The 25,655-nt window shown below is 50.4% G+C and overlaps 1 protein-coding gene across 1 annotated transcript; it reads left to right on the forward strand.

Annotated features, from left to right (window-relative positions):
• Positions 1-1,015: 1,015 nt before the first annotated feature.
• Positions 1,016-25,610, forward strand: BPIFB1 (BPI fold containing family B member 1). The gene is made up of 15 exons (XM_008967481.4): positions 1,016-2,069; positions 4,602-4,743; positions 5,735-5,842; positions 6,806-6,955; positions 7,759-7,840; positions 13,371-13,434; positions 15,757-15,842; positions 17,093-17,272; positions 18,217-18,270; positions 18,772-18,930; positions 19,814-19,881; positions 20,702-20,747; positions 21,863-21,926; positions 22,766-22,842; positions 25,448-25,610. Exons 1-15 carry the CDS (start codon positions 1,841-1,843, stop codon positions 25,505-25,507), a joined length of 1,569 nt encoding a protein of 522 aa, XP_008965729.3. The 5' UTR covers positions 1,016-1,840; the 3' UTR covers positions 25,508-25,610.
• Positions 25,611-25,655: the final 45 nt, after the last annotated feature.

Here is a 25,655-nt window from a genome sequence, read left to right on the forward strand (position 1 = left end):
ACAAATAGATTGTCTCATTTAATCTTCCCAAAAAGCCTATGACATAAGTACTATAATTATTCCCCATTTTATAGATGAGTAAATGGAGGCTCAGAAAGGGTAAGTCACTTGTCAAAGATCACAGAGCAAGTGGTAGAGGCAGGCCTCCAACTAGGGTTCATCTGGCTGCCAAGCCAATAATATTTTCCCCTCCACCTTCAGGCCTCCTAACACTAACCTTTTCAGCTTAGCAGGCTCAGATTTCCAATTCTTTCGGGGCTCCCAGAGACTATGCATTTATTCAGCAGCCATTTATTAAGCACCTGGTCTATGCCAACCACTATACTGGATGCCAGGGACACAGCAGGGAGCAGGCAGACCCAGCCCTCCCTCCCAGAGCTCACAGCTTGGTCAGGGAAGCAGAGGCTGAATCATTATTGCAAGGGTCTCAGAAGAGCTCACACTGCTCCAGGGCACAGGAGACACATGTCATCCGGATGCCACATTTGTCTTTGGCAAAAAGAAATCCACATGCTAAACCAAGCGAGGGGCTCAGATCTCTGCAGCGTCTCCCCTCCCTCCAAGCAGGACAGTCCACAGGGGCAGGAGCTTCCATGGGGGGCTGGCAGACAGAGCCAGGGTGCAAGCTGGAGAGCTCAGGACTGGATTACAGATGTTGATGCCACACCCTTGTGGAGGGAGGGGACAGAGCAGCCAAGGGGCCAGAATACCCCCAAGCTCCTCTCCCTGGCATGAGCCACAGGGCCCTTTCTCTCTCTCTCTTTCTCTCTCTGTCTCTCTGCCCTTCTTTTCCTGGCTCCAAGAAGCCATTCAGTCCCTCTCCAGCCCCCTTAGTATTGCAGATTAAGCAAAGAGCTTTTTCACAACTTTGAGTCCTACCTGGCTCCTCATTTCCTTCCTGCCTCCAACCTTCATGTCTTGGGCCCCAGGACAACATTTCTCCAAGTGTGGTCCAGGTTCCCTGTCTGCAGGACAGGGGAAGCTTTATAGGGAAAGTGAAAAATCTTGGCAGGGTTTTAAAGGATGAATAGGAGTTCATCAGGGAGATATGGGAGGAGAAAAGCATTCCAGGAAGCAAGGAAGAGCAAGAGCAAAGGCATGGACACAGGAGAGAACACAGTATGTTCTGAGACCTTCCAACTGCTTGGAACTTGCTAGAACAAGGGGAGAGAAAGCAGGAGGTGAGGTCAGCAGAGAGTGAACCACAGAGGGTTTTAAGTGTCAGACTGAGGGGTGGGAGACACGGGAAGCAGAAGTTCTTTGTTCTGAGCATTGTTGCTAGATTTTCTGTAAGAAAATAGCTAATACAGGCTGGGCGCGGTGGCTCACGCCTGTAATCCCAGCACTTTGGGAGGCCGAGGTGGGCAGATCACGAGGTCAGGAGATCGAGACCATCCTGGCTGACACGGTGAAACCCCGTCTCTACTAAAAATACAAAAAAAAAAAAATTAGCCTGGCGCGGTGGTGGGTGTCTGTAGTCCCAACTACTCAGGAGGCTGAGGCAGGAGAATGGCGTGAACTCAGGAGGCGGAGCTTACAGTGAGCTGAGATGGCACCACTGCACTCCAGCCTGGGTGACAGAGCGAGACTCTGTCTCAAAAAAAAAAAAAAAGAAAAGAAAATAGCTAATACATTCCAAGTGCTTACCATGTGAAAGACACCGTGCTAAATGCTTTCCAGATATTAACTCACTTAATCCCTCAACTCTGGGAAGCTGGGGTCATTATCCCCATTTGTCTGATAAGAAAACTGAGGCACAAAGAGGTTACGTTGATTGCCTAAGGCTACACAGCTAGCCCAGGCAGTTAAACACTGCACTAAACAGCCTCTCCTGGACACCATGCCCCAGGTCACCAGGCATCGTGGGCCTGCCCTTGGCCCCTCTGCCTCAGGTCCCTCTGTGCTCACCCCAGGTCTGGCATCCTGCACTTGCTGCTCTCTGACACCTGGGAAGATGGCCGGCCCGTGGACCTTCACCCTTCTCTGTGGTTTGCTGGCAGCCGCCTTGATCCAAGCCACCCTCAGTCCCACTGCAGTTCTCATCCTCGGCCCAAAAGTCATCAAAGAAAGTAAGTTTTGTCCCTCCAGACCTGGCTGCCATAAGACAAGGGGGTAGGTGGAACAGCTTCCCAAAGGAGGGAGAGAGTTCCTCATCATGGGGGATATGCATGGCTGAGATCCCAGAACGTGGGTGAACATGAGTGGGGGGTTGTAAAGGTCTGGAGAGTCTGTGATCTCAAGAGTCCACGATTCCAAGAACTCCTTCTTAAATTCCACAGTTCCAAAGACCCTGAGTTTCCACAGCCTGCAGAAGGGGCATGCAGCCACTGCGTGCAGTGATGCAGCTGCCTCTCCCACTGCCTTCACCTGAAATCCCATCATCAGAGCACCCCGTCTTAGTTAGAGCCAGTGTGCTCCTCCTCCCCAGAGCAGAGACCCTTGACTGCAAGTGTGGCAGCCTGGGTCCCAGGCACAGTGTATCACTTTCCAGCTCTGGGGCACTGGGCCAGTCCCTGAGCCTCAGCTTCCACCTTGGGACACAAATAAGAGGGCCTTCCTCACTGGGTGGTTGGAATTGACTAGAGCTTTATGAATGCTATGACCATGCTTTCAACCTCAGCACTTCTGATGTTGTGGACCAAACAACTATTTATTATGGGGGGTGTCCTGGGCACTTTAGGATGTTTAACAGCATCCCTAACCCAACTGTGACAACCAAAAAGGTCTCCAGACATTGACAAATATCTCTTAGGGGACAAAATCATCTCAGTGGAGAACGACTGCTCTAAAGTCTATCCCCTTAGAGGGGACTCACCTGTCAGCTCTGGAGGCCACTTGAGCACTTAGAGGACCAGACCTCTGCATTCAGGGGGACTAGGGGCCTGGGTCATGGCCAGAGGGGCAGGGGCAGGTCCTGTGGGACCAACAGGCTCTGTAGCCAGAGGATGGATTCCCAAGTAAGGACAGGAAGCAGAGGGCTCTGAGAGGTTGGAGGGAGGCAGAGGTGGCCTGGATCCACACTGTGAAGCTCAAGCATGTGGAATTTCAGCCAGAAGGAGCTTAGAGATGAACAACCATGCTTTAGGTTCTCCTATAAGGAGTTGTGTACAAGTGGTTGGTTTTGAAGGTGACCCCAGAAACACCTACAGGAGTGTGGGGAGGCAAGGCAGGGAAGGAAAGCCATCCCATGAGGGGTGCATGTCCAAGCCAGTTACCACTGTGGTGACTGGAGCTCAGTCCTGCCTAGCAACTGCATCTATTAGGGCCATTCAGGAGACAGAAACCACACGGTAATCCCAACAGGTAAGTTTAATGTAAAGAAGTATTACCAGGGGATTGGAAGAATGAGGAATTGGCTAAGAGGGAAAAGAGACAGAGCTCTAAAGGATAACCTAGGGATGGAGGGGGTAGCCAAGGACAGCAAGTTCAGAGGTAGAGAATCCTCCCCAGCCCTCTTTGTAGAGGGTGTGGTTGAAGCCCACTGTGTGGTGGAGAAGTTTGCTGGCTTGTCCCAGGCCAGAGCTGGTCCACAGTTGGCAATCTGACGCTAGTGGGTGGAGAACTAGCTGCCAGGGGGCCAATAAAATTCTCTGGGAAGCTGCCCCTGGAGGAAGGGGGCTGCTGTTAACTCACGGGGAAGCTGTCTCTGGGGAACTGCCTAGAAGCTAGCCGGGGTGCCTGCAGAACTCACTCAGCAAAAGCCACTGGGCAGTGACACCATAGGAACCTGGAAAGAGAAGCACACCAGAGCCATGAAGGGAATCCCCCCCATGCCCCTCCAGAGTCTCCACTGAAATGGCTTAACACTGTGCCAAATGGCAAAAAAGAAATATTCACTGGGCCCAGTTCCATTACCACAGAGCAGGCAAAGTGGGTGGATTTGCAGCTGAGAGGCTATAACCCAGGAGCTCTGATACACAATGAGGGACACACATCTGAGCTATCCTGCCTGAGGGGTGAGGGAGCTGGGATATTGATACAACTCTCACCAATCACTGGCTGAAGTCTGCTCCTGGGGCATCAGCTCTCCAGCACTTCTGACCTGCTCTGCACATGAGCCAGATGGGCTCTAGCTGCTCACAAAAAGCCAACTGGGACAAGAACCCAGGGCTCCTGACACTTATGCCACTGTCCTGGCTCCTTCTTCCTCTGCTCAGCACCTGAGGCTTTTTGGACAACACATCCATAGGATATGGATGCCAGACAATTGTTAACAAGTGTGCTTTGGCAGCAAAACAGCCCCAAACAGAGTTTTGAGGGTTCCCTGCCTGTTGGCCCTAGAAATGCTTGCAACTGGCTCAGGAGATGAGTGTAGGTCCAGGTGCTGAGTGCAGTGGCCGACACTCCTCACAGAGGCTGGCAATGCTCAGGGGTGTGAATGGTCCCAGCCTCACTCCTGATGTGAAAACGACCCATCTGGGCTACTGTCCTCAAGGCTACATCTACACAGGCTGGTCCTGACCTCCACCACAGTAGAGACGGCTACACCCTCGCCTTACCTCAGGGAGCCTCGAGTGATACCCCTCCCCAGCCTGGAGCCCCCACCAAGCCTTCCTTCTTGCCCCTCCTCCTGGGCCCTAATCCCTGGGGTCTGCCTCCAGAGCTGACACAGGAGCTGAAGGACCACAACGCCACCAGCATCCTGCAGCAGCTGCCACTGCTCAGTGCCATGCGGGAAAAGCCAGCCGGAGGCATCCCTGTGCTGGGCAGCCTGGTGAACACCGTCCTGAAGCACATCATCTGGTGAGTGCAGCGGGACCACACCAGGAGCTAGCCCCTTCCCACACCTTTGCCCGGGACACGCTCTGCATGCTCAGTCAACCAGTCTGCAAGCATCGACTTGTGTCAGATCACAAAGAGTGGATCAAACAAAGCCCCTCCGTCAAGAAGCTCCCAGAATAGTTAACAAGAACCATAAGACAGTGATGCAGGAACCCTAATACAACAACCCCAGAGCAAGGCCAGGGACGGTGGCTCAAGCCTGTAATCCCAGCACTTTGGGAGGCCAAGGTGGGTGGATCACCTGAGGTTAGGAGTTCGAGACCAGCCTGGCCAACGTGGCAAAACCCCATCTCTACTAAAAATATAAAAATTAGCCAGGCATGGTGGCAGAAGCCTGTAATCCCAGCTACTCAGGAGGCTGAGGCAGGAGAATCGCTTGAACCTGGGAAGTGGAAGTTGCAGTGAGCTGAGATGGTGCCATTGCACTCCAGCCTGGGTGACAAGAGTGAGACTCTGTCTCAAAAAAAAAAAAAAAAAAACCCAGAGCAAGGTTGTCTGGGGTGGCACAGGGAAGGGATGAGGTGATGCTTCTCACTGGAGGTGACAGTGGAGCCGATGACTCAATGATCACCAGGAGACAAGAAGCAAATGGCATCCAGGTAGAAGAATCAGGCTGGGCAAAGGCATGGAGAAGTGACAGTCGGTCAGAATGGCTAGAGCTCAAACCTCAAGGCAAGGAGTAAGGGATCAGCAGGGTCAGGTCACAGAGGGTCTTATGAGTCAGCTCAAGGAGCTGGGAGTCACCACCTAGAAGAGAAGGCACCATAATAGCATTGTGAGCAGGAGTGGAGGGGAGGGATGGAGGCAAGACCATCTGGAGAGGAGTCGGTGGGCAGGGCCAGGGTCCCGCTGCTGCCTAGGCACCCCAGGGATATGGAAAAGATAGAGAGGGAGTAGATTTGGGAACAATGAGCCGGAGGCATGATTCTGATCTCTCCTAAACCCCATCCAGGCTGAAGGTCATCACAGCTAACATCCTCCAGCTGCAGGTGAAGCCCTCGGCCAATGACCAGGAGCTGCTAGTCAAGATCCCCCTGGACATGGTGGCCGGATTCAACACGTGAGTGACCCCTCCATCAAGTACAGTAGGCTTGATAGGCTCATCTGCTCGTTCCCCCTCCCCTGCCCCCACCATGCAGGTGTCTGGAAAAGAGAGTTCCGAGCAGAGAGAAGAGCAAGTGCAGAGGCCCTGCGGCAGCAGTGTACTTGCCTTGCTCAAAGAATGGCAAAGACAGGGGAAAGAGGGAGGGGGCATGGTAGGAGATGAGGCCAGCAGGCAGCCGAGGCCAGATCATACAAGGCCTCTTGGGAGAAGATAAGGACTTGGCTTTTGCTGAGTAGGATGGGAGCCAGAGAGGATTCTGAGCAGAGGAGGGATATGCTGTGCTTTCACATTTTTAAAGACTCCTGGCTGCTGTGGGGAAAAAAGACTTTCTGGGGGCAAGAGTGGAGACAGAAAGGCTATCCCAAAGCTACTGCAACAATTCAGGAGGAGATAATGATGGCTTAGACCAGGGTTTGGGGCAGGGAGGTGCTGAGAAGTTGATTGGATTCTGAATATGTTTTGGAGGTAGGTGGGACACCAGGATATCCCGGGGAACTGAATATGCATGTGTATTCAGGGGGAAAGAGAGAGAAGTCAAGGATGACTCCAAGAGTTCTGCCTGCACTACTGGCAGGATGGAGTGGTCAGTAACCAAGACAGGCAAGGCCATGAGAGGAGCAGGTCTGGGGAAGAGCCAGTCCAGTGTTGCATGCGCTAAACTTGAGAAGCCCGTGAGACATCGGAGTAGGGGGCTGGGGGTAAGTTTGGAAGCTGTCAGCAGACGAAAGAAGTTTCAACCAAAGAGGACTCTGAAAACTGAGCCTGGGACATGCTGGGGTGAAGTTGGGTGGAGATGAGGAGAAACCAGCAAAGGAGACTGAGGAAGGAGGTGAGGGCTGGAAGACAGAGATGGATGGCAGGGTTGCTCCAGCCCGAGCTTGCCTGGTGCTCACATGGTCAGGTGCCTCCATCCACTAGGCCCCTGGTCAAGACCATCGTGGAGTTCCACATGACGACTGAGGCCCAAGCCATCGTCCGCATGGACACCAGTGCAAGTGGCCCCACTCGCCTGGTCCTCAGTGACTGTGCCACCAGCCATGGGAGCCTGCGCATCCAACTGCTGCATAAGTGAGTGTTGCTGGCCACCAGCCGGGCTCCCATCCTGCCTGGAAGGAACGCCAGGCAGTGGACTTCCCCCATTTTACAAATGGAGAACACTGAGGCCTAGAGAAAGAAAGGGACTTATCCCCTCCTGATTCCTGATCTGGGGCTCCTTCCAGGGAATCTGTGATGCCAAGGGAAGTTCAGGACATCAAGGTCGGAAGCAACCATGGTGGGTTTCAGGCATGACACCGGGAGGTGGGGCAAATCTTTGAAGGGGGAGGCCTAGAAGCTCCTCCAAACACCAGGGCAGGTGTAGGTGGAGCCAGGGGCAAAAACATAGGCTTTGGGTCAGGCCAACACATTCTCTTCATTTGCTCTCCGGGTGATGGTGGCCAAGTGGCCACCCTGTGTCTCACTTTCCTCACCTGTAAAGTGCAGGTAATGACACCTTCCAGGCAGTGGTGAGAAAACTGATCAGACAACAGCCATCAAGCACTCAGAATAGTGCAAGCGCATGGTGGTGCCAAAAAACATGGCGCCCCCCCCCCTTCCCTTCTTAGCAGGAGGACAGGGAGAAATGCCAGCTCCCATCATCCCAATGCCCAGCATAAAGTTCCAATGGCAACACCCAGCCGCTGCTTTCTGATAACTCTTTGCCACTGCCTACACCTGGCTCAGGGGCTACTCCCAGCCCCGTCTCTAACACGTCCTGTGACCTTGGGCAGGTTCCTTCCTCCCTTAGACTCAGCCTCCCCCTCTGTAAAATAGAGGAGGGGGTGATCATCTCTGACCCTTCCTAATGTCTCTCGTGCTCTCTTCCCTGAAAGGCTCTCCTTCCTGGTGAACGCCTTAGCTAAGCAGGTCATGAACCTGCTAGTGCCATCCCTGCCCAATCTAGTGAAAAACCAGGTGAGTGGAATCAGGGCCTCTCTGGCCTGTGGACATTGCGCCCCCTGTGGGGCTTGGGTGGAACTGCAAGTTGGTGCTAAGTGACTGGAGTCTCCTTGGGTGGGTTTTGCTGAAAGGATTATCTGGGGCTGGATAGCAAAGAGTCATGGAGTGGGGTGGGCCATTGACCCAGGCAGACAGGCAAGGTCATGGGACTGCTAAAAGTCAGCCAGGAGCCCGTGAACAGTGACGTGCTGATAAATTTTTAGCAATTGTCCCTGGAGGGGTTGTTGAAGGGAGGCAACCCTGATTTGTAGCTTTTGCGGATTTCCCTGGTGGAAATACTCCCTTCGGGGCCAATTTTAGGCGACCAGTGTGATGTCACTGAACAGAGTTGGGAAAAGATGTACAATAGCACACGATTGTATATTTCCACTAAACAGATACATAAACATGACCTCAGGAGTAATAGATAGTAGTAAAATACAGCAAAATAATTAGGAAGCAATGCGTTTTAAATTTTTATTAAATTTGTTTTAATATAATGTATTTAACTGTAAGTTTATATGTCTAATCTGTAACAATGTCTGGACTTAGTACCCAGCTCAGAAATTTGTGGAAATTTAACAATTGTTTCTAAAAGCTAGTACAAGCTGGCTCTAGCATGGCACTGTCACACATCAATCTGGCTGTGGTATTCAGGGCTGCACCACCCACCAGGTCCTGTTGGATTTTTTTTCTGAGTCAGTAAACACAGGTGACTCTCACTTTAGTTGCCCCTATTTGTCACAGGTATACTAAAACTTTGTAAATTGAATTCATCCACATTGACCAGTGATTTCCACTGTAAATTCCAAGATGTGTTCGTAACAATGGGCCACCCTATCTAGGGTCAAAACACCTTGTCAAATAGCTAATATTTCTTGGAATAAGACTTTTTTCTTTGATTTTTGTTTTTGTTTGTTTTGAGACAGAGTCTTGCTCTGTCGCCCAGGTGGGAGTGCAGTGGCGCAATCTCAGCTCACTGCAACCTCCGCCTCCCAGGTTCAAGCAATTCTCATGCCTCAGACTCCCAAGTGGCTGGGATGACAGATGAGCACCACCAGGCATGGCTAGTTTTTATATTTTTTGTAGAGACAAGGTTTTCGCCATGTTGGCCAGGCTGGTCTCAAACCCCTGACCTCAGGTGATCCGCCTGCCTCAGCCTCCCAAAGTGCTGGGATTATAGGCATGAGCCACTGTGCCTGGCGACTTTTTTCTTTGAAAAGATGATGTAATAAATGAAAAAATTTGGGGAAAAAAGAATCCCTAATCCTTTTACTTTCACCCAGGAGTGCTTTGATCTTTTGCAGATTGCCTTCCCACCTCCATCCACACGCACTAGTGTTTTTAAGAGGCTGCTCTTGGTGTCAGCCTTTAAATCAGATCTATGTTTCGAAGTCATTATACAATACTTGTAATTATTAAATAGGTACATTGTGTTTAATAATTTATGAAAACATTCCAGCAAATCCTTTTTAAAATAATGTGATTTTATTAAGAGTACTTTAAAATGACAGTAGCAATATTTAAAACAGTATTTTAGGCCAGGGCCAGTGGCTCACACCTGTAATCTCAGCACTTTGGCAGGTCGAGGCGGGAGGATCACTTGAGCCCAGGATTTGAGACTTGCCTGGAAAACACAGAGAAACCCATCTCTACAAAAAAATAAAAAATTAGAATAGCTGGGCATGATGGTGTGTCCCTATGGTCCCAGCTACTCAGGTGGCTGAGGCAGAAGGATCGCTTGAGTCTAGGATGTTGAGGCTGCAGTGAGTCACAATTGTGCCACTGCACTCCAGCCTAGGCAACACGGCAAGACTCTGTCTCAAAAACTAAATAAATAAATAACACAATGCTTTATATAAACAATGTGATTCTTGTTAAGAGTACTTTAAAACAATGGAGATTTTTATTTTTCTCCAAGTTGGCTTCCATGTCCTTACCTTCAAGAAAAATACAGTAAAACATTTAATCTCCATTTTGTGAAATATACATCAACTGTACAATATACAATTACGTTTGTTTCTCTAATAAGCTGGAGTTATGATTTTCAACTTCTGCTTCTGCACTAGTAAAGCTTAAGAGTAGCATGTATAGTCAAAGGAAGATCCATTATTTTAATAGTCGAAATATCTACATATTAAAGAGGCCAGGGAAAAATAAGTGAATAATCAAAAACTAAATAAAGCTCAAATAAGATCTTAAAAGGTTAATTTCAGAAGCAATACTGATTCAGCCCAATTCAAGCTACCTTTCTCCAGTACTTTTTTGGAAGAGAATGGGGAGAGACAGAGAGAGATGAGAAGGGAGGGAACCAATATAATGAATTAATGAATTGTGTGATATAATGAATATAATGAACAATGAATATAATGAATTGTGTGATCTCAAAGTTCAGGACAATGGCTTCTTATAGGTAGAATGTTGAGACTCCGACCTGTTAGCAAAGGTACGTATCCAGGGAGTTTTTTAAAGGGAATCCAAAAGTGAAAAATTTCATAACATTGGAATTTTCTTATGTAAGAAAGAAAATTTTGTTTCTTTGAATAATTTTATTTATCTGTTTCAAGGTGGGAATTTCATAAAGTAGGACACAGCTGTAGATTTTCTTCCCAGCCTCCAGCAAAATCATATTTTATCTGGCATCACACTTTAATAGTTAAAAATATATTTTCCAGTAGAAAAGATGACAAAAACTTGGAATTATACAATGCTCCTTGCATAGTATCTGTCTTTAATGGTGAAAAGCTAAGTAGAAAGAACAATGTGCGAAAGCCGGCATCCCATTATCATCAGCAAATCCACTACGTTCACTGGATTTGATATGACGGTCATAGAAATATTTTATTTGGCATGAAGAGAAAAGGCACAGCACGTTTAAGAGGTGAGCGTCTGGTAGGAGCTCATTTAGAAAATGTTGAGGCCAGGCGCAGTGGCCCACATCTGTAATCCCAGCACTTCGGGAGGCCAAGGCAGGAGGATCCCCTGAGATCAGGAGCTAGAGACCAGGCTGGCCAACATGGCAAAACCCCATCTCTACTAAAAATACAAAAATTAGCTGGGCGCAGTGGCGCACGCCTGTAATCCTAACTACTTGGGAGGCTGAGGCAGAAGAATCACTTGAACCCAAGAGGCGGAGGTTGCAGTGAGCTGAGATAACGCCACTGCACTCCAGCCTGGGCGACAGAGAGAGACTCTATCTCAAAAAAAAAAAATTAAAAATAAATAAATAAATAAAATGGGGATGATGGAATGACTTGCTTTATATAATTGTGAGTATTCCATAAGATGCATGGAAAAAAATCTAGCTAGGCTGGTCGTGGCGGCTCACTCCTGTAATCCCAGCACTTTGGGAGGCCAAGGCAGGAGGATCCCCTGAGATCAGGAGCTTGAGACCAGCCTGGCCAACATGGTGAAATCCCATCTCTACTAAAAATACAAAAATTAGCCAGACATGGTGGTGGGCGCCTGTAATCCCAGTTACTCGGGAGGATGAGGCAGGAGAATTGCTTGAACCTGGGAGGTGGAGGTTGCAGTGAGCCGAGACTGCACCACTGCACTCCAGCCTGGGTGACAGAGTGAGACTCAAAAGAAGAAAGAAAGAGAGAAAAAGAAAGAAAGAAAGAGAGAAAGAACGAAAGAAAGAAAGAAAGAAAGAAAGAAAGAAAGAAAGAAAGAAAGAAAGAAAGAAAAGAAAGAAAGGGAGAAAAGGAAGCAAGGAAGGAAAGAGAGAGAGAGGGAAGGAAGGAGAGAGAGAGAGAGAAAGAGAGAGAGAAGGAAGGAAGGAAAGAAGGAAGGAAGGAAGGGGAAGGGAAGGAAGGAAAGAAGGAAGGAAGGAAGGGGAAGGGAAGGAAGGAAAGAAGGAAGGAAGGAAGGGGAAGGGAAAGGGAAGGAAGGAAGGAAGGACGGAAAGAGAGAGAGAGGGAGGGAGGGAGGGAAGGAAGGAAGGAAGGGAGGGAGGGAGGGAAAATGTTGAAATCTTTTTCAGTGTAAATCCATGGGTCTCAACCCTCGTTGCACATCAGAGCCATCAGAACCTGAGAAGCCTTTAAAAAATACTAACAGCTAGGCCCTACCCGAGATTCAGAAGTAACTGGTCTGGGTGGGTCGTAGTATCCCAGAGGACTCTACTGTGTAGCCAGGGTTGAGACCTGCTGATAGAGATGAAGGATGGGGAATTGTGGGATAAGATGCAGAGGTTCCCCGGGACACCTTTCCGGTGAGAAACAGGCTCCCCTGGCAGTGCCTGCTGGGAGTCTCTGAGCTGAAACTCTTCCATCCTCTCTGGGCTCTAGATTGGCAATGCAGCCAGGAGCAGGGAACGGTTATTCATAGGAGTTAACATTTCTCAGAGGCATTGTCATTCCTCAAGGGTATTAAGGGGTGGTCAACAAGACAAAAATGCCCTCAATAATCTTGGAGCACTGCCCTGAAAAGTGAGTCAAATGTTTGACCTTCTCCCTAAGCAGAACAGCTCAGGTCAGGGTTAGGTTAGGTCAGAGTTTCTCAGCCTTGGTGGTACTGACATTTTGGGCTGGATAATTCTCTGTCTGGATGCTGTCCTATGCACAGTAGGATGTTTAGCTGCATCCCTGGCCTCTACCCACTAGATGCCTCTACCCGCTAGTTGTCATCCCCTCCAAGTTGTGACAACTAAAAATGTCTCTAGAAATTTCCAAATGTCTCCTTGGGGACAAAATCGCCCCCTGTTGAGGACTGCTGGCAATTTTAGGAAGAGAAGTGCCCAGTGAGCAAAGGGATGTGTTGGGCTGGAAAGCCACAAAGGGCACAAAGAGATTGCCCAGGAGTCTGGTCGGGTCTGCCTTGCTGGCCTCTGTTCCAGAGTCTGACATGTGAAAAGAACTCAGTAGCAACTTGCTGTATGAATAAACAAATTCTCCATTTAACTCTTTTGTTTTCTCTTTTAAAGTAGAGTCTTGCTCTGTCACCCAGGCTGGAGTGCAGTAGCACGATTCCAGCTCACTGCAACCACCACCTCCCAGGTTCAAGCAATCCTTGTGCTTCAGCCAACCAAGTAGCTGGGATTACAGGAGTGCACCACCATGCCTGGCTTTTTGTATCTTTAGTAGAGATGAGGTTTCACCATGCTGGCCAGGCTGGTCTCAAACTCCTGGCCTCAAGCGATCCACCCACCTTGGCTTCCCAAAGTGCTGGGATTACAGGCATGAGCCATTGCGCCCAGCCTCTATTTCACTCTCATGGAAAACACAGACACCTGTGAGCAAGACAAGGAGTCAGAGAGGGAGGGCTGCTGGCAGGCCAAGTATACCCTGGGCACAGGGAAAGGGACAAACCACTGCAAAAGGTCCCAGGTGGCCCTGCAGGCTGGGTTCAACACACGAATGAATCCTCAACCCATGGATGGAACCTGGCTGGCCATGGGCACAGCAGTAGGACACAGGCCAGGTGGGCCGGGCACAGCCCGGGGCTGCTGTGGGGCTGCATTCTGGCCCCTCCCTGATGGAGCCCCTTGCTTATGCTGTTGCAGCTGTGTCCCGTGATCGAGGCTTCCTTCAATGGCATGTATGCAGACCTCCTGCAGCTGGTGAAGGGTAGGTGCTCTGCTCTCTCTCCCACTTTTTCCTTTACTACGGAGCTGGCCTCCAGACCCTGACTCCACCAAGGGAAGGCCTCCCCAAGTCAGGCCTGAGCTGCAACTCAGGCCCAGAAGCAGGTGAGACAAGCATCAGTTGATCCCTGCCCCAGACGCGCAGACAGAAATTCACCACGACTAGGACTTCATGAGCTCTTACTATTTGTACAGTTGTCAGGTCAGTGGATGCCCCAAGTTCAAATCCCAGCTCTGCCCCTGACTTGCTCCATGACTTTGGGAAAGCTAATTTACCTCCTCATCCTCGGTTTCCTCATCCATAAAATGGGGCTTAACCATCCCTACAACATAGGATTGTTAGTGAGGAATAAAAGTCTACAGGAAAGTTCTGGGCACATAGCAGGTGTTCCTCTTGGCACAGAGAAGCACTTACAAATGCATGCTAAATGGATGGATGGATAGATGGATGGATGGATAGATGGATGGATGGATGGATGGACAGACAGAAGATGCTAAGATTACAAGCATGAGCCATCACACGCAGCCCCCGGACTAGTTTTTATGGATACTTTGGAAAACTGCAGCATCAAATAGTTCTATCCATCTCGTTGCAGTTTCAAATTTTCCCTCCATCCAAAGGGTTTGAGGTATCTGAGAAGTTAAAGCATGGGTTAAAAACTGAGATATCTGGTTTAAAAAATAAAAATCAGAGATGATTCGAAGGGCAAAGATGGAAGGAAGTCATTTCTCCCTCCCCCAGCATAGCAGATACGGGAGGGCACAGGCTCCTGCCCCCACATCAGAACTCTGCCATGCTCAGGCCCCCAGAGTGGAAACTGGCGGAGAAGAAGAAAAGTCTACCAACTGCTCTTTGGGATCAGAAGAGGCTCATTCCAAGGGCGACCAGAGAGGAGAAGGGAGAGCAGCATGCACTGAGCACCACAGGGCATCTGCCATGGGCCACGCCCTCCCGCTGGGTGTTTTGTAGGCACATCTCACTGACTCCTCAGACAACTCCATGAGGTGGCAGTCATGACCCCCCTTCACTGTGATGAAAGAGGCTCCGAGCAATGAAGTCACTGTCCAAGTTCACAGAGGCAGTTGGTGATAGAGGAAGACTTGAGTTCTGAGCGAGTGTCATTCGGATTGAGCCGTTACTAGGTGCCAGTTGTATACATGAAGCAGGAATTACTATTCTACCGCCGTTTCTTTCCTTTTTTCTTTTTTTTTTTTTAATTCCCAAAGAGTTCTTCCAATCGTCAGATATTTGGTCAGTATTCAGAGTAGGATCCAGAGTTCACACATTACATTTTGTTGACAAGTCTGTAGATTTCTCTTTGTAAATCACATTTTTTTGTTGTTGTTATAGCCATTTTCGGGGACCTTATTGACTCTAATATACTTTTTTTTTTTTTTCGGAGACGGACCTTTTTTCTTTCTTTAAAGTAATTTTTACAGGAGTCATGCTCATCGTCTCTATGTCCTTCCGATTTTAGTACATGTGCTGCCCTGGCGGGCACTATACCCTCATTTTAAGACGAGGAAACAGATTCAGACTCGAGAAGAGACCAGCCAAGGTCACTGGGGCTCAAACCGAAGTCCAGCTGGCTCCTCCGCTGCCCCGAGGACGGGCCCGGAGGTCTCCCTGGAGCGGTAGGCGGCCGGTCCCTGGCCCTCCAGCACTCCCCATCCTCGGCCATACACCGGGGCAGGTGACACGCCACCGCCACCTGGCGGCCAAGTGGGGAATTCTGACGCGAACACGAGATCTTTGGGGGAGCAGAGGAGCCAGTTTGGATTTCAGAGTAGGTGTTACCAGGCCTCTGGCTTCCAGCCTAAGCTTCCTTGAGATCCAGGTGCTCATAGGGTGTCCAGACCCAGAACCACCTGCGTCGGGGACGCGGCTTTCAGTCTGGTAGGGGCGGTGGAGTGTTACATACAACAGTTCAGTTCCGTTCCAAACCGGGACTTTGGCATAAAACCGACTGGGTTCCCATGCTCTCATAGTACGGCTTTGAACAGGTCATTTCCCTTTCCTCAGACTTGGTTTCACCATCTGTAAAAGGGGGTAATAATAAGACCTACTTCCTAACGTTATCATGCAGATGAACCAGCTGACATGCAGAGGCCTGGCACTTAGTGGATGCTCGATAAATGTCACTGTCATCACTGTTTGCATCATTATTATCAACATCATTATTATCTGCTCCTCCCTACCTGCCCCCCATGCGACAGTACAGCTCCACCTGGAAGCAGCCCCCCCAACTTCCCCCTCCAGTACTGCCCTCCACCCTCACAGAACTTTCTTCTTGTCCTTGAGCAGTGCCCATTTCCCTCAGCATTGACCGTCTGGAGTTTGACCTTCTGTATCCTGCCATCAAGGGTGACACCATTCAGCTCTACCTGGGGGTGAGTGTCCCAGGACCTTGAGGGTGAAGTGGGGACATTGCTGCCCTTCTCTGACCACCAGGAGTCAGATAGCATGGGCCTGTGTTAGGAGAGAAAATCCTGGTCACCGTTAGGACACGGGCTGATCTAGAAAAATCATTGCAGGCTGAATATGTCCCATGCAAGTTGGTTTTGTTTTGTTTTTTTGAGACTGAGTCTCACTCTGTCACCCAGAGTGACATGGGGGGGTCCGAGTGGGGACACTGGGCCCTCAGCCTTTCTCTCAGGCAAGTCCCTGCCAATCCCCAAACCTATGACAACCTTGAAACAAAAGCCAAGGATCAAGAAACACAGACCTAAGTTTCTCTCCCAGCTCTATGATTCCCTGGCTGTGTGACTTTGGGCAAGTTCCTTTACCTCCCTGAGCCTCAGTTTCCTTGTCTGCAAAATGTCAGTAATAATGGCCACTGAGGAGAGGATGAAATGAGACCACACCATGCCTGGCAGACCAGAAGTGCCCAGTAACTGTCAGCTCCCTTTCCAATGTGGAGCTGCACAGCCATGCTGTGGCTGGACGCCCCAAAGGGCCAGACCATCCTGGTAGCATGAATCCCAGACTAGGTTTCTTTTGTTTTGTTTTTTTGAGACTGAGTCTCACTCTGTCACCCAGGCTGGAGTGCAGTGGTGCCATCACAGCTCACTGCAGCCTTGACCTCCTGGGCTCAAGCGATCCTCTCACCTCAACCTCCTGAGTAGCTGGGACTGCAGGCACTCGCCACCACGCCTGGCTAATTTTCTGTATTTTTTGTAAAGATGGGGTTCCGCCATGTTGCCCAGGCTGGTCTCAAACTCCTGGGCTCAAATGATCCTCCCACTTCGGCCTCCCAAAGTGCTAAGATTACAAGCATGAGCCACCACGCCTGGCCCCTGGACTAGTTTCTATGGATCCTTTGGAAAACTGCAGCATCAAATCGTTTCTTCCATTTTGTTGTAGTTTTTAATTTTCCCTCCGTCCAAAGGGTTTGAGGTGTCTGAGAAGTTGAAGCATGGGGAAAAAAACTAAGATATCTGGTACAAAAAATAAAAGTCAGAGATTATCCGAGGGGCAAAGATGGAGTAGATGTTGCCACGCACCTGAGCTCCAGGCTAAGCTTCCTGGCAACAAATGCACAAAAAGGAAACAGGCTGAATGGTGTCATTTCCTTCTAGGTTGCTATTGGGTAAGCTGCAGAGTTAAAATTCTTAGCCGACTCCCTGCTCTGTCTCCTCAGGCCAAGTTGTTGGACTCACAGGGAAAGGTGACCAAGTGGTTCAATAACTCTGCAGCTTCCCTGACAATGCCCACCCTGGACAACATCCCGTTCAGCCTCATCGTGAGTCAGGACGTGGTGAAAGCTGCAGTGGCTGCTGCGCTCCCTCCAGAAGAATTCATGGTCCTGTTGGACTCTGTGGTAAACCTCAGCACAAGGCAGAGAATAGGGCCGCCCAGGCCGCATCATAGGAATTTCCTGAACACAGGGTGCCCCTAAGCAGGAATCCTCCATCAGGCTCAGTTTAATGGAGATCTCACTCCCTCCCCTAATAGACCCTGCCTCTGACATAGCTCTAAACCTAAAATCCTCCCTGTAACATCCAGCCCCAGTCATGGTTCTACCCTCTGGAATCTGATGCAAATGTTTCCTCTACCAAATAACAGTCTTGTGAAATCAAAAGGCATCTTAGATATGCAGTAGTCCAGGGGTGATAAATACATCTCAGATAGTGAGTAGTCCAGGGATGGCGACTGTGCCACTGCTCACCACTATGACACTCATGGCAGACATCACTAATCAATCAAGGCTCTCCTTTCTACTGAGTCTGGATGCTGACACAACCTTGGAATCCTTATTAACAGGGCACAGCCGATAACCACCACCAGTCAACTATGTTGTGCCACCTCCTCCCGGGTGACTGACGGGGAAATTGAGGTCCAGAGGGGGAATGTTTGGTCCAACGTTATGGGAGGATGGCAGAACTTCAGGGCAGCTGACAGACAACCAATAACCAAGCTCTCAGGGGACTGGGATGGTGAGAAAATAGGGAGTGGTCACCAACTAGCCCATTCATGATTGCAGTAAGAATGAAATCACCTCTCTATGTCCTCTGAGATCAGGAAGCTGCCCCAGACCCACAACCATCACCAGCCCACAGTAAAAGTCCAGGCCAGCAGGACCCCATGCCCCATAGAAGCTGACCTAGGGGCTGTTTTTCCACCAATGACAGACACATGGCTTGGGTCACTGGGCCCACCCAGCTTTTCTGGGGTCCTGGGAAACCTTCCTCCCAGCAGTGGGGTGCAGGAGATGTGCCTCCCTGTGCCCTCCAACTGACCTTCTCTGGCTCCTCTCACCCTCAGCTTCCTGAGATTGCCCATCGGCTGAAGTCAAGCATCGGGCTGATCAATGAAAAGGTTGGTCTGTTTGCCATCTGCAGCTTGAGGGGTGTTTGCTGTGGTCTGGACACAGGCCTCTGGGGAGGAGAATCTAGTGGGACTAGTGTTTCATTCCATCACTGGGACACTCAAACCGCATCCCTGTCCGCACAGAGATTTCAGTCTAGCAGGCCAGTTTGACCTGAAGCAAATCATCACATGGATAGTATTTCCATTACAGGTGCAGTAACACAGGACAGGTTCTAGGGGCCGTGAGAACACTCTGGGCCCCTGATATAGTCTGGGACGTCAGGGAGGCCTCCCTGAAGGGAAGGGCATTCCAGACAGAGGGAACAGGAGACCAAAGGCTGCCAGGTAGGGAGAACAACACGACATTCAAGGATCTGCAAGAAGGACAGGGTGGCTGGAACACGAGAGGGAGCAGGGAGCCCAGGAAGGCAGGCAGGGGCCAGGCCACACAGAGCCTGTGGGCCGTGGTGGGCACTTGGGAGGCCACATGTGGGTCTGATCTCCTTCCAGGCTGCAGATAAGCTGGGGTCTACCCAGATCGTGAAGATCCTAACTCAGGACACTCCCGAGTTTTTTATAGACCAAGGCCGTGCCAAGGTGGCCCAACTGATCGTGCTGGAAGTGTTTCCCTCCAGTGAAGCCCTCCGCCCTTTGTTCACCCTGGGCATCGTGAGTTCAGTTGTCTGCAATATTGGCAGCAACCAGGGGGACCCTTCTGTCTACTTTTCCTGTTCACCCTCTTGCTTTGTTAAACATTTCCACCACTCTCATCACTTAGCAGGGACAGGGGACAGGGAGCTCTGAACCAAGAGCCAGAAGCTTTGTGGGTCCAATTCTAACCCTGTGACTTTCTTAGTCAGGAATCTCTGGACAGAAACTCAACTCATATGCACAAAAGGAATTGTATTAGTTCCTATAACTAAAAAGTCTAGATGCTTTTGACTTCGGGAATAGCTGGACCCAGGTGCTCAAACAATATCCTCTTCATTCTCCTCTCTCCCACCTAGCAGCCTTGTTTTCCTCTGTGCTGCCTTCATCCTCAGGCAAGCTATTCCCTCATGGAAGTGCCCCAGGCTGCATTAGGCTCATATCCTATCAGCTTGGCAATCACTGCAGGAAGAACCTATCTTTCCAATAGTTCCAGCAAACATCTCAGGGCTGACTCTCACTGAATGAGCCTGAGTCAGTTGCCCATTCTTGAGCCAATCAGTGTGTCCAGAAAAATGGAATATGAAAACTTCCTGAGCTGGGCCACCTACACACTAGGGTAAGGGAGTGAGGGCTCTATGAATAGTGGCTGCTTTCGTCGTTGTCATCATCATCATTATCGTTCCCCACAGCAAGCCTAGATTGTCATCTGTTAAATGGGGAGTGGAGGCAAGTACTATCTCATTTAACAGATGAGGCAGGTGAGGCCCAGAGAGGTCAAACCCTTTGCCAAGGTCACAGAGCCAGGAACTGAGATTCAGACCCCAGAGCCTCCCTGCATAACCCCTAACTCCACACTCGGATCCTCTTGAGAACAATGGGGCCTGGGCTTCTCTTGTTGCAGGAAGCCAGCTCGGAAGCTCAGTTTTACACCAAAGGTGACCAACTTATACTCAACTTGAATAACATCAGGTAAACACACAAATCATCATGAAGATTCTGCTGACGGAAATGAGTCCCGCCTGGTAACCATGGGTTTCTTTAAACACCGACTTTGTGGCTGTCAGGTGAAGGCGGCTCCAGGGTGGGCAGGGAGGTCCTTCCGGATGCTCCTGCTGACAAGGACTGCATGTGAGGGAATGGGGAGGAAAATGAAGTAGGCTTTGCAGCAGCCATAGCACAGGCAAACCCTAGCCGCGGGCAGCCCACTCTGGACACCTCCCAGGCCGTGGCAGTGACAGTCACCCGGCACAGAAGTGCAGGGCTCCAGCTGCCTCCTGCACCCTGCCTGTTCTCCCTCCCCACCACTTTCCTGTGGCCCCAGAGTGAGTGCAGGGGCTGCCAGCTGGAGCCTCTGGGGACAAGTCAGGCCCAGGGCTCTTTTGATCAGCCCACATAGGGCTGGGCTGTTTAATATAAATGAGTTGTGCACATATCAAATCAGACTATCTGGCTGCCCTGTGCCCACAATCCTACATAGCAACAAACTGTCGAGCCAGGAATTGGGGCGCCCTTTGAAGGAGCTTGGGCCTCCTTGTCCACCACAGCCCTGACTCCTGAGGTTGATTTTTCTGCTCATTGGACTGCTATTTGTTTTCTGTGCCCCCTCTATGCCCCCCACCCCACCCCTGCCATTAGAATGCAAGCTCCACGACGCAAGGACTTCATGTGGTTCACTGGAGCCCGCACTGTGCCTGGCACATAATAGGTGCTCAATAAATCGCTGTTGAATGAGTGGATGGTGAATGAGTGGGACTTCAGGGGCCGCTCTCACAGGCATCTTCCATTGCAGCTCTGATCGGATCCAGCTGATGAACTCTGGGATTGGCTGGTTCCAAGTAAGTGTTAACAGGTGGTGCCTGAGGGCACAGGGGGTGGCCTGGAATGGTCCACTCTCAAAACAGATATTGCCCAGGATTTGCTTCAAACAAGGTCCCCACAGAAGCACCATGGGGGGCTGGCCGGTCTCCACCAAAGTCCAACTTCCCTCGAATGTTTACAGAGAAGCCACTGTGTGTCAGACACAGCTGAGAACACACACACGCACACACAAATACACTCACAGGTACACACTTTCTTTCAGTGAAGTTTTGATCCTGAATTAGAACACAAGTGCCCTTGACTCACAATCTCATTCTGCACACGTAGACGTGCCTCAGTGCCCCTAGACAGCCCCTTCCTGCTGGGATTCAGACCGAACCCCAATACCTCAGTCTGGCGTGTTTTCTCTGGTTTTTATGGTTTGTTTTTCACTATTTTTGACTTTTTTTTTTTTTTTTTTTTTTTTGAGATGGAGTCTCGCTCTGTCGCCCAGGCTGGAGTGCAGTGGTGTGATCTTGGCTCACTGCAACCTCCATCTCCCGGGTTCAAGCAATTCTCCTGCCTCAGCCTCCTGAGTAGCTGGGACTACAGGCGCCCACCACCACGCCCGGCTAATTTTTTGTACTTTTAGTAGAGACAGGGTTTCACCATGTTAGCCAAGATGGTCTCGATCTCCTGACCTCATGATCTGCCCGCCTTGGCCTCCCAAAGTGCTGGGATTACAGGCATGAGCCACCATGCCCGGTGACTAATATTTTAAAACAGGGAGAGTTCCACATGCAAATCAGGACTTCTGGCTTCCCTCCAGAAGTCAGAAGTTCAGGCAATGCAGGGCAAAATTCCCTCAGGGCAAATTCAGCTGCAACAGAGTGGTGGGGCCCCTGAGGATGGGGCATCCTCCAATGCACCCCAATCCCCCCATCTACCAGGCCCCAGGGGCGGCTGAGTTCATGCCCCAACCCAGCCCGTCTGGTCCCTGGGAGCCCCCACAGCTCTGATCAGCAGGGGACCTGGAATTCCTACATCTCCACCAGCCACCTCACCCATGGGGAGGAGCCACACCCACGAAGAATGATGGAGGGGAACTTCAGATGCTCAACCAGGGTGACAGTGCCCCTTCTCTCTCTCACAGCCTGATGTTCTGAAAAACATCATCACTGAGATCATCCACTCCATCCTGCTGCCGAACCAGAATGGTGCGTACCTCTGCCATCTGTGCCCCCTCTCTCCCCAGGGCTTGGCTTTACTTCCCCTGCCCTCATCTCCATGAATGGGGCCCCTTTCATTCATCTCCCAGCCATCCCTCAGAGCCTACTTCAAAATCTGCCTCCTCCCAAGAACCTTCTCAGCCCAATTCCTTTGCTAGTGCCAGAGGCTGGGCTCGTAAAGATGAACCAAGCAGTGGGCCAGACTTGCAGGGCTGGAAGGAGACAGAGGCATAAGCAGACAATGAGAGCAATGAGAGAGGTGTAAGAGACAACTGGAGGTGCCTCAGCAGACCCTGTTCCCCCTCTTGCTAGTGCCTGGCCTTGGTCAAGCTGCACAATCCTTCTGAGCCTCAGTTTCTCCATCTGTAAAATGGGGACGTAGAAGTACCTTCTTCAGAGGCACAAATCAGGAGGTGCCTGGCACAGTCAGTGCCCAATACTCTAATTCAGCCCCAGGTTGAATGAGGGGTGGGAAGGGTTTGTAACCTATACAGTTCCACCTTTTTAATTTCTTTATTTTATTAGACTGGAAAAATCTCAAAGTATAGAAACCTCTGCTGGGGATAATGGGAGCCCCTGATGGTTCTTGAGCAAGAGCGTAAGAGAATGTGAGGACTGCATTTTGGCCAGAAGCCAGTGCCAGAGGCAAAGGGAGGGTAGACGAGGCTGGGTCAATGCTGGGGCCAGAGAACAGGCGAGCAGAGGCAGAGGGGGCTGTCTGATCAGGCCTGCCAGGCCAGGGCTCCCCTTCAGGAACCCTGAGCCTGCCCCTGGCTGCCCAGTCTCACCCCAGGCCCATCAGTTTCTGACCACATTTGTTATTTCAGGCAAATTAAGATCTGGGGTCCCAGTGTCATTGGTGAAGGCCTTGGGATTCGAGGCAGCTGAGTCCTCACTGACCAAGGTGAGTGGGTGTGGCCCTAAACATCCTGCCCCAGGGAGGGCACAGCCACTGAGAGCCCTGGCTGGGAGGTGGGGCCTGCACTCCAACCCCAGCCTGCAGGTGACCCTGGGCAAGTCCCTTCCCCTCTCAGGGCCTCACCTCCTCATCTGCAAGTGAGAAGGCTGGCTGTGCTGAGGATGGAGCCCTCCTAGCCTGGGGTCAGTACACTTTTTCCACCCCCTTGTCATTCATTCATTCATTCAGTAATTCACTAAATATTTTTCAAGGGTCTTCTACACGCAAGCCATGCTTCTGAGTGCTCGAGGCCACCAAAATGAACAAATGGAAAACACTCCCATCTTTTTCAAGCCTACCTTTTAGCAGAAGAGGCAGATACACAAGCCCTAAAGATGTAACATCAGGCTGAGTGGAGGAAGGCTGAGGAGAAAAATAAAGCAGGCTCAGGAGGAGAGAGTGATGTCAGGGAAGGGGGTGCTCTTTCAGATGGGGTGGTCAGGGAGGGCCTCTCTGAGGAGGTAACATTTGAGCCAATGCCTGAGGAGGTGAGGGGTGAGCCCTGTGGGTAGCTGGGAGAAGTGTCCTGTCAGAGGGACAGGGTATTAGGCCGTTCTCACACTGCTATAAAGAAATACCTGAGGCTGGGCTCAGTGGCTTGTGCCTATAATCCCAGCACTTTGGGAGGCCAAGGTGGGCAGATCACCTGAGGTCAAGAGTTCGAGACCAGCCTGGCCAACATGCAAAACCCAGTCTCTACTAAAAATACAAAAATTAGCTGGGCGTGATGGCGGGTACCTGTAATCCCAGCTACTCGGAAGGCTGAGGCAGAAGAATTGCTTGAACCCAGGAGGCGGAGGTTGCAGTGACCTGAGATCACGCCATTGCACTCCAGCCTGGGCAACAAGAGCGAAATCCATCCCCCCACAAAAAAAAAAAAAAAGGAAAGAAAATAAATACCTGAGACTGGGTAATTCATGAAGAAAAGAGGTTTAATTGGCTTGTGGTTCTGCAGGCTGTACAGGAAACATGATGCTGGCATCTGCTCAGCTTCTGGGGAGGCTTCAGGAAACTTCCAATCATGGCGGAAGGCAAAGGGGAAGACTGCACATCACATGGCCCAAGCAGGAGCAAGGGGTGGGAGGTGCTACACACTTTTAAACAACCAGATCTCACAAGAACACACTCACCATCACGAGAACAGCACCAAGGGGATGGCGCTAAACCATTCACAAGAAACCAGCCCCATGATCCAATCAGCTTAGACCCCACCTCCAACATCGGGTTCTACATGAGATTTGGGCAGGGACACAGATCTAAACCATATCAGATGTCAAGTGCAAAGGCCCTGAGGCAGGGATTGTTGGTGTTCCAGGAAAGATGAGGAAGGAGGCCCAGGATCTGAGGCAACATCCAAGGCAGGTAACCTCATAGGCCTGAGAAGCATGCCTGCACACACACATATACACACACACACGTGCACCTTTATACACCTATACACATACATACACACGCACATACACACACACATACACCTTTATACACATACATACACACACACCTTTATACACCTATACACATACACACGCACATACACACACACATACACCTTTATACACATACATACACACACACCTTTATACACCTATACACATACATACACACACACATATATATTGCACACATACACACCACACACATACACACTACACACACACATAATACACACACCACACACATACACACTACACACACACATAATACACACACCACACACATACACACTACACACACACCACACACATACACACACATACACAGAGACGCACACATACACATATACACACATACACACACTACACATGCACATACACATACACACACACACACACCATGTGGCCAGATGGTCTCAGCTCAAGGCCAGGATCATGTCCATCTTGTCCATGCCTCTGTCCCCGGTGCTCAGCATGGCCTGGCACACAGTAGGTGTTCAATAAATGCTTGGTGAGCAAATGACTCTCCGTGGCATCTGCTGGGGAGAGGATCTATGGCAGTGTCACCCTCGCTCCCAAATACTACCCTTAAGAAGAACAGCTCGCAGTCACTGTGTGCCAGGCTCTGGGGCATCTCTCCCCCTCTAGAGTGGAGCCAAAACTCCAAGAAGGCAGGGGTTTCTGTCTGCTTTGTTCTCTGTTGTGATCAGTGGCTGCACACAGTAGGTGTTTAGTAAATGCCTGCTAACTGAGATGGACACCTTACTGTCATTAGCTCATGCAGAGGAGGGGCCCAAAGCAGGGGGTGATCAAGGCGGGTGCTAAGTGCAAATCCCACTTCTGCCACCTACTGAGTGCGTGACTTTGGAAAGGGGCTTTTGCCATCTTCAAGTCTCAGTGTCCCCATCTGCAAAATGGAGATGACATCAGGACCTGGTGTGGCATTAATGTTCACACACAGACCCTCCACCCCGACCCTTCTAAGAATTCTGTATTTGTGGGTTCAGGGTCATGGTCCCCCAGTGCCAGCAGTCACCTTATGGAGGACAAAACCAGCATAAACCACAAGGCAAAAGGTTAAAGAAACCTGTTTTCTGACTTTTCCCCTCCAATTCCAGGATGCCCTTGTGCTTACTCCAGCCTCCTTGTGGAAACCCACCTCTCCTGTCTCCCAGTGAAGACTTGGATGGCAGCCATCAGGGAAGGCTGGGTCCCAGCTGGGAGTATGGGTGTGAGCTCCATAGACCATCCCTCTCTGCAATCAATAAACACTTGCCGGTGTTGCCTGCCGTCTGCAGTCTCTTTGTCCCGGCACAGGAATCATTT

Source organism: Pan paniscus, chromosome 21 (genome assembly GCF_029289425.2).
Source record: "Pan paniscus chromosome 21, NHGRI_mPanPan1-v2.0_pri, whole genome shotgun sequence".
In the NCBI taxonomy this organism is placed as follows: Eukaryota; Metazoa; Chordata; class Mammalia; order Primates; family Hominidae; genus Pan; species Pan paniscus.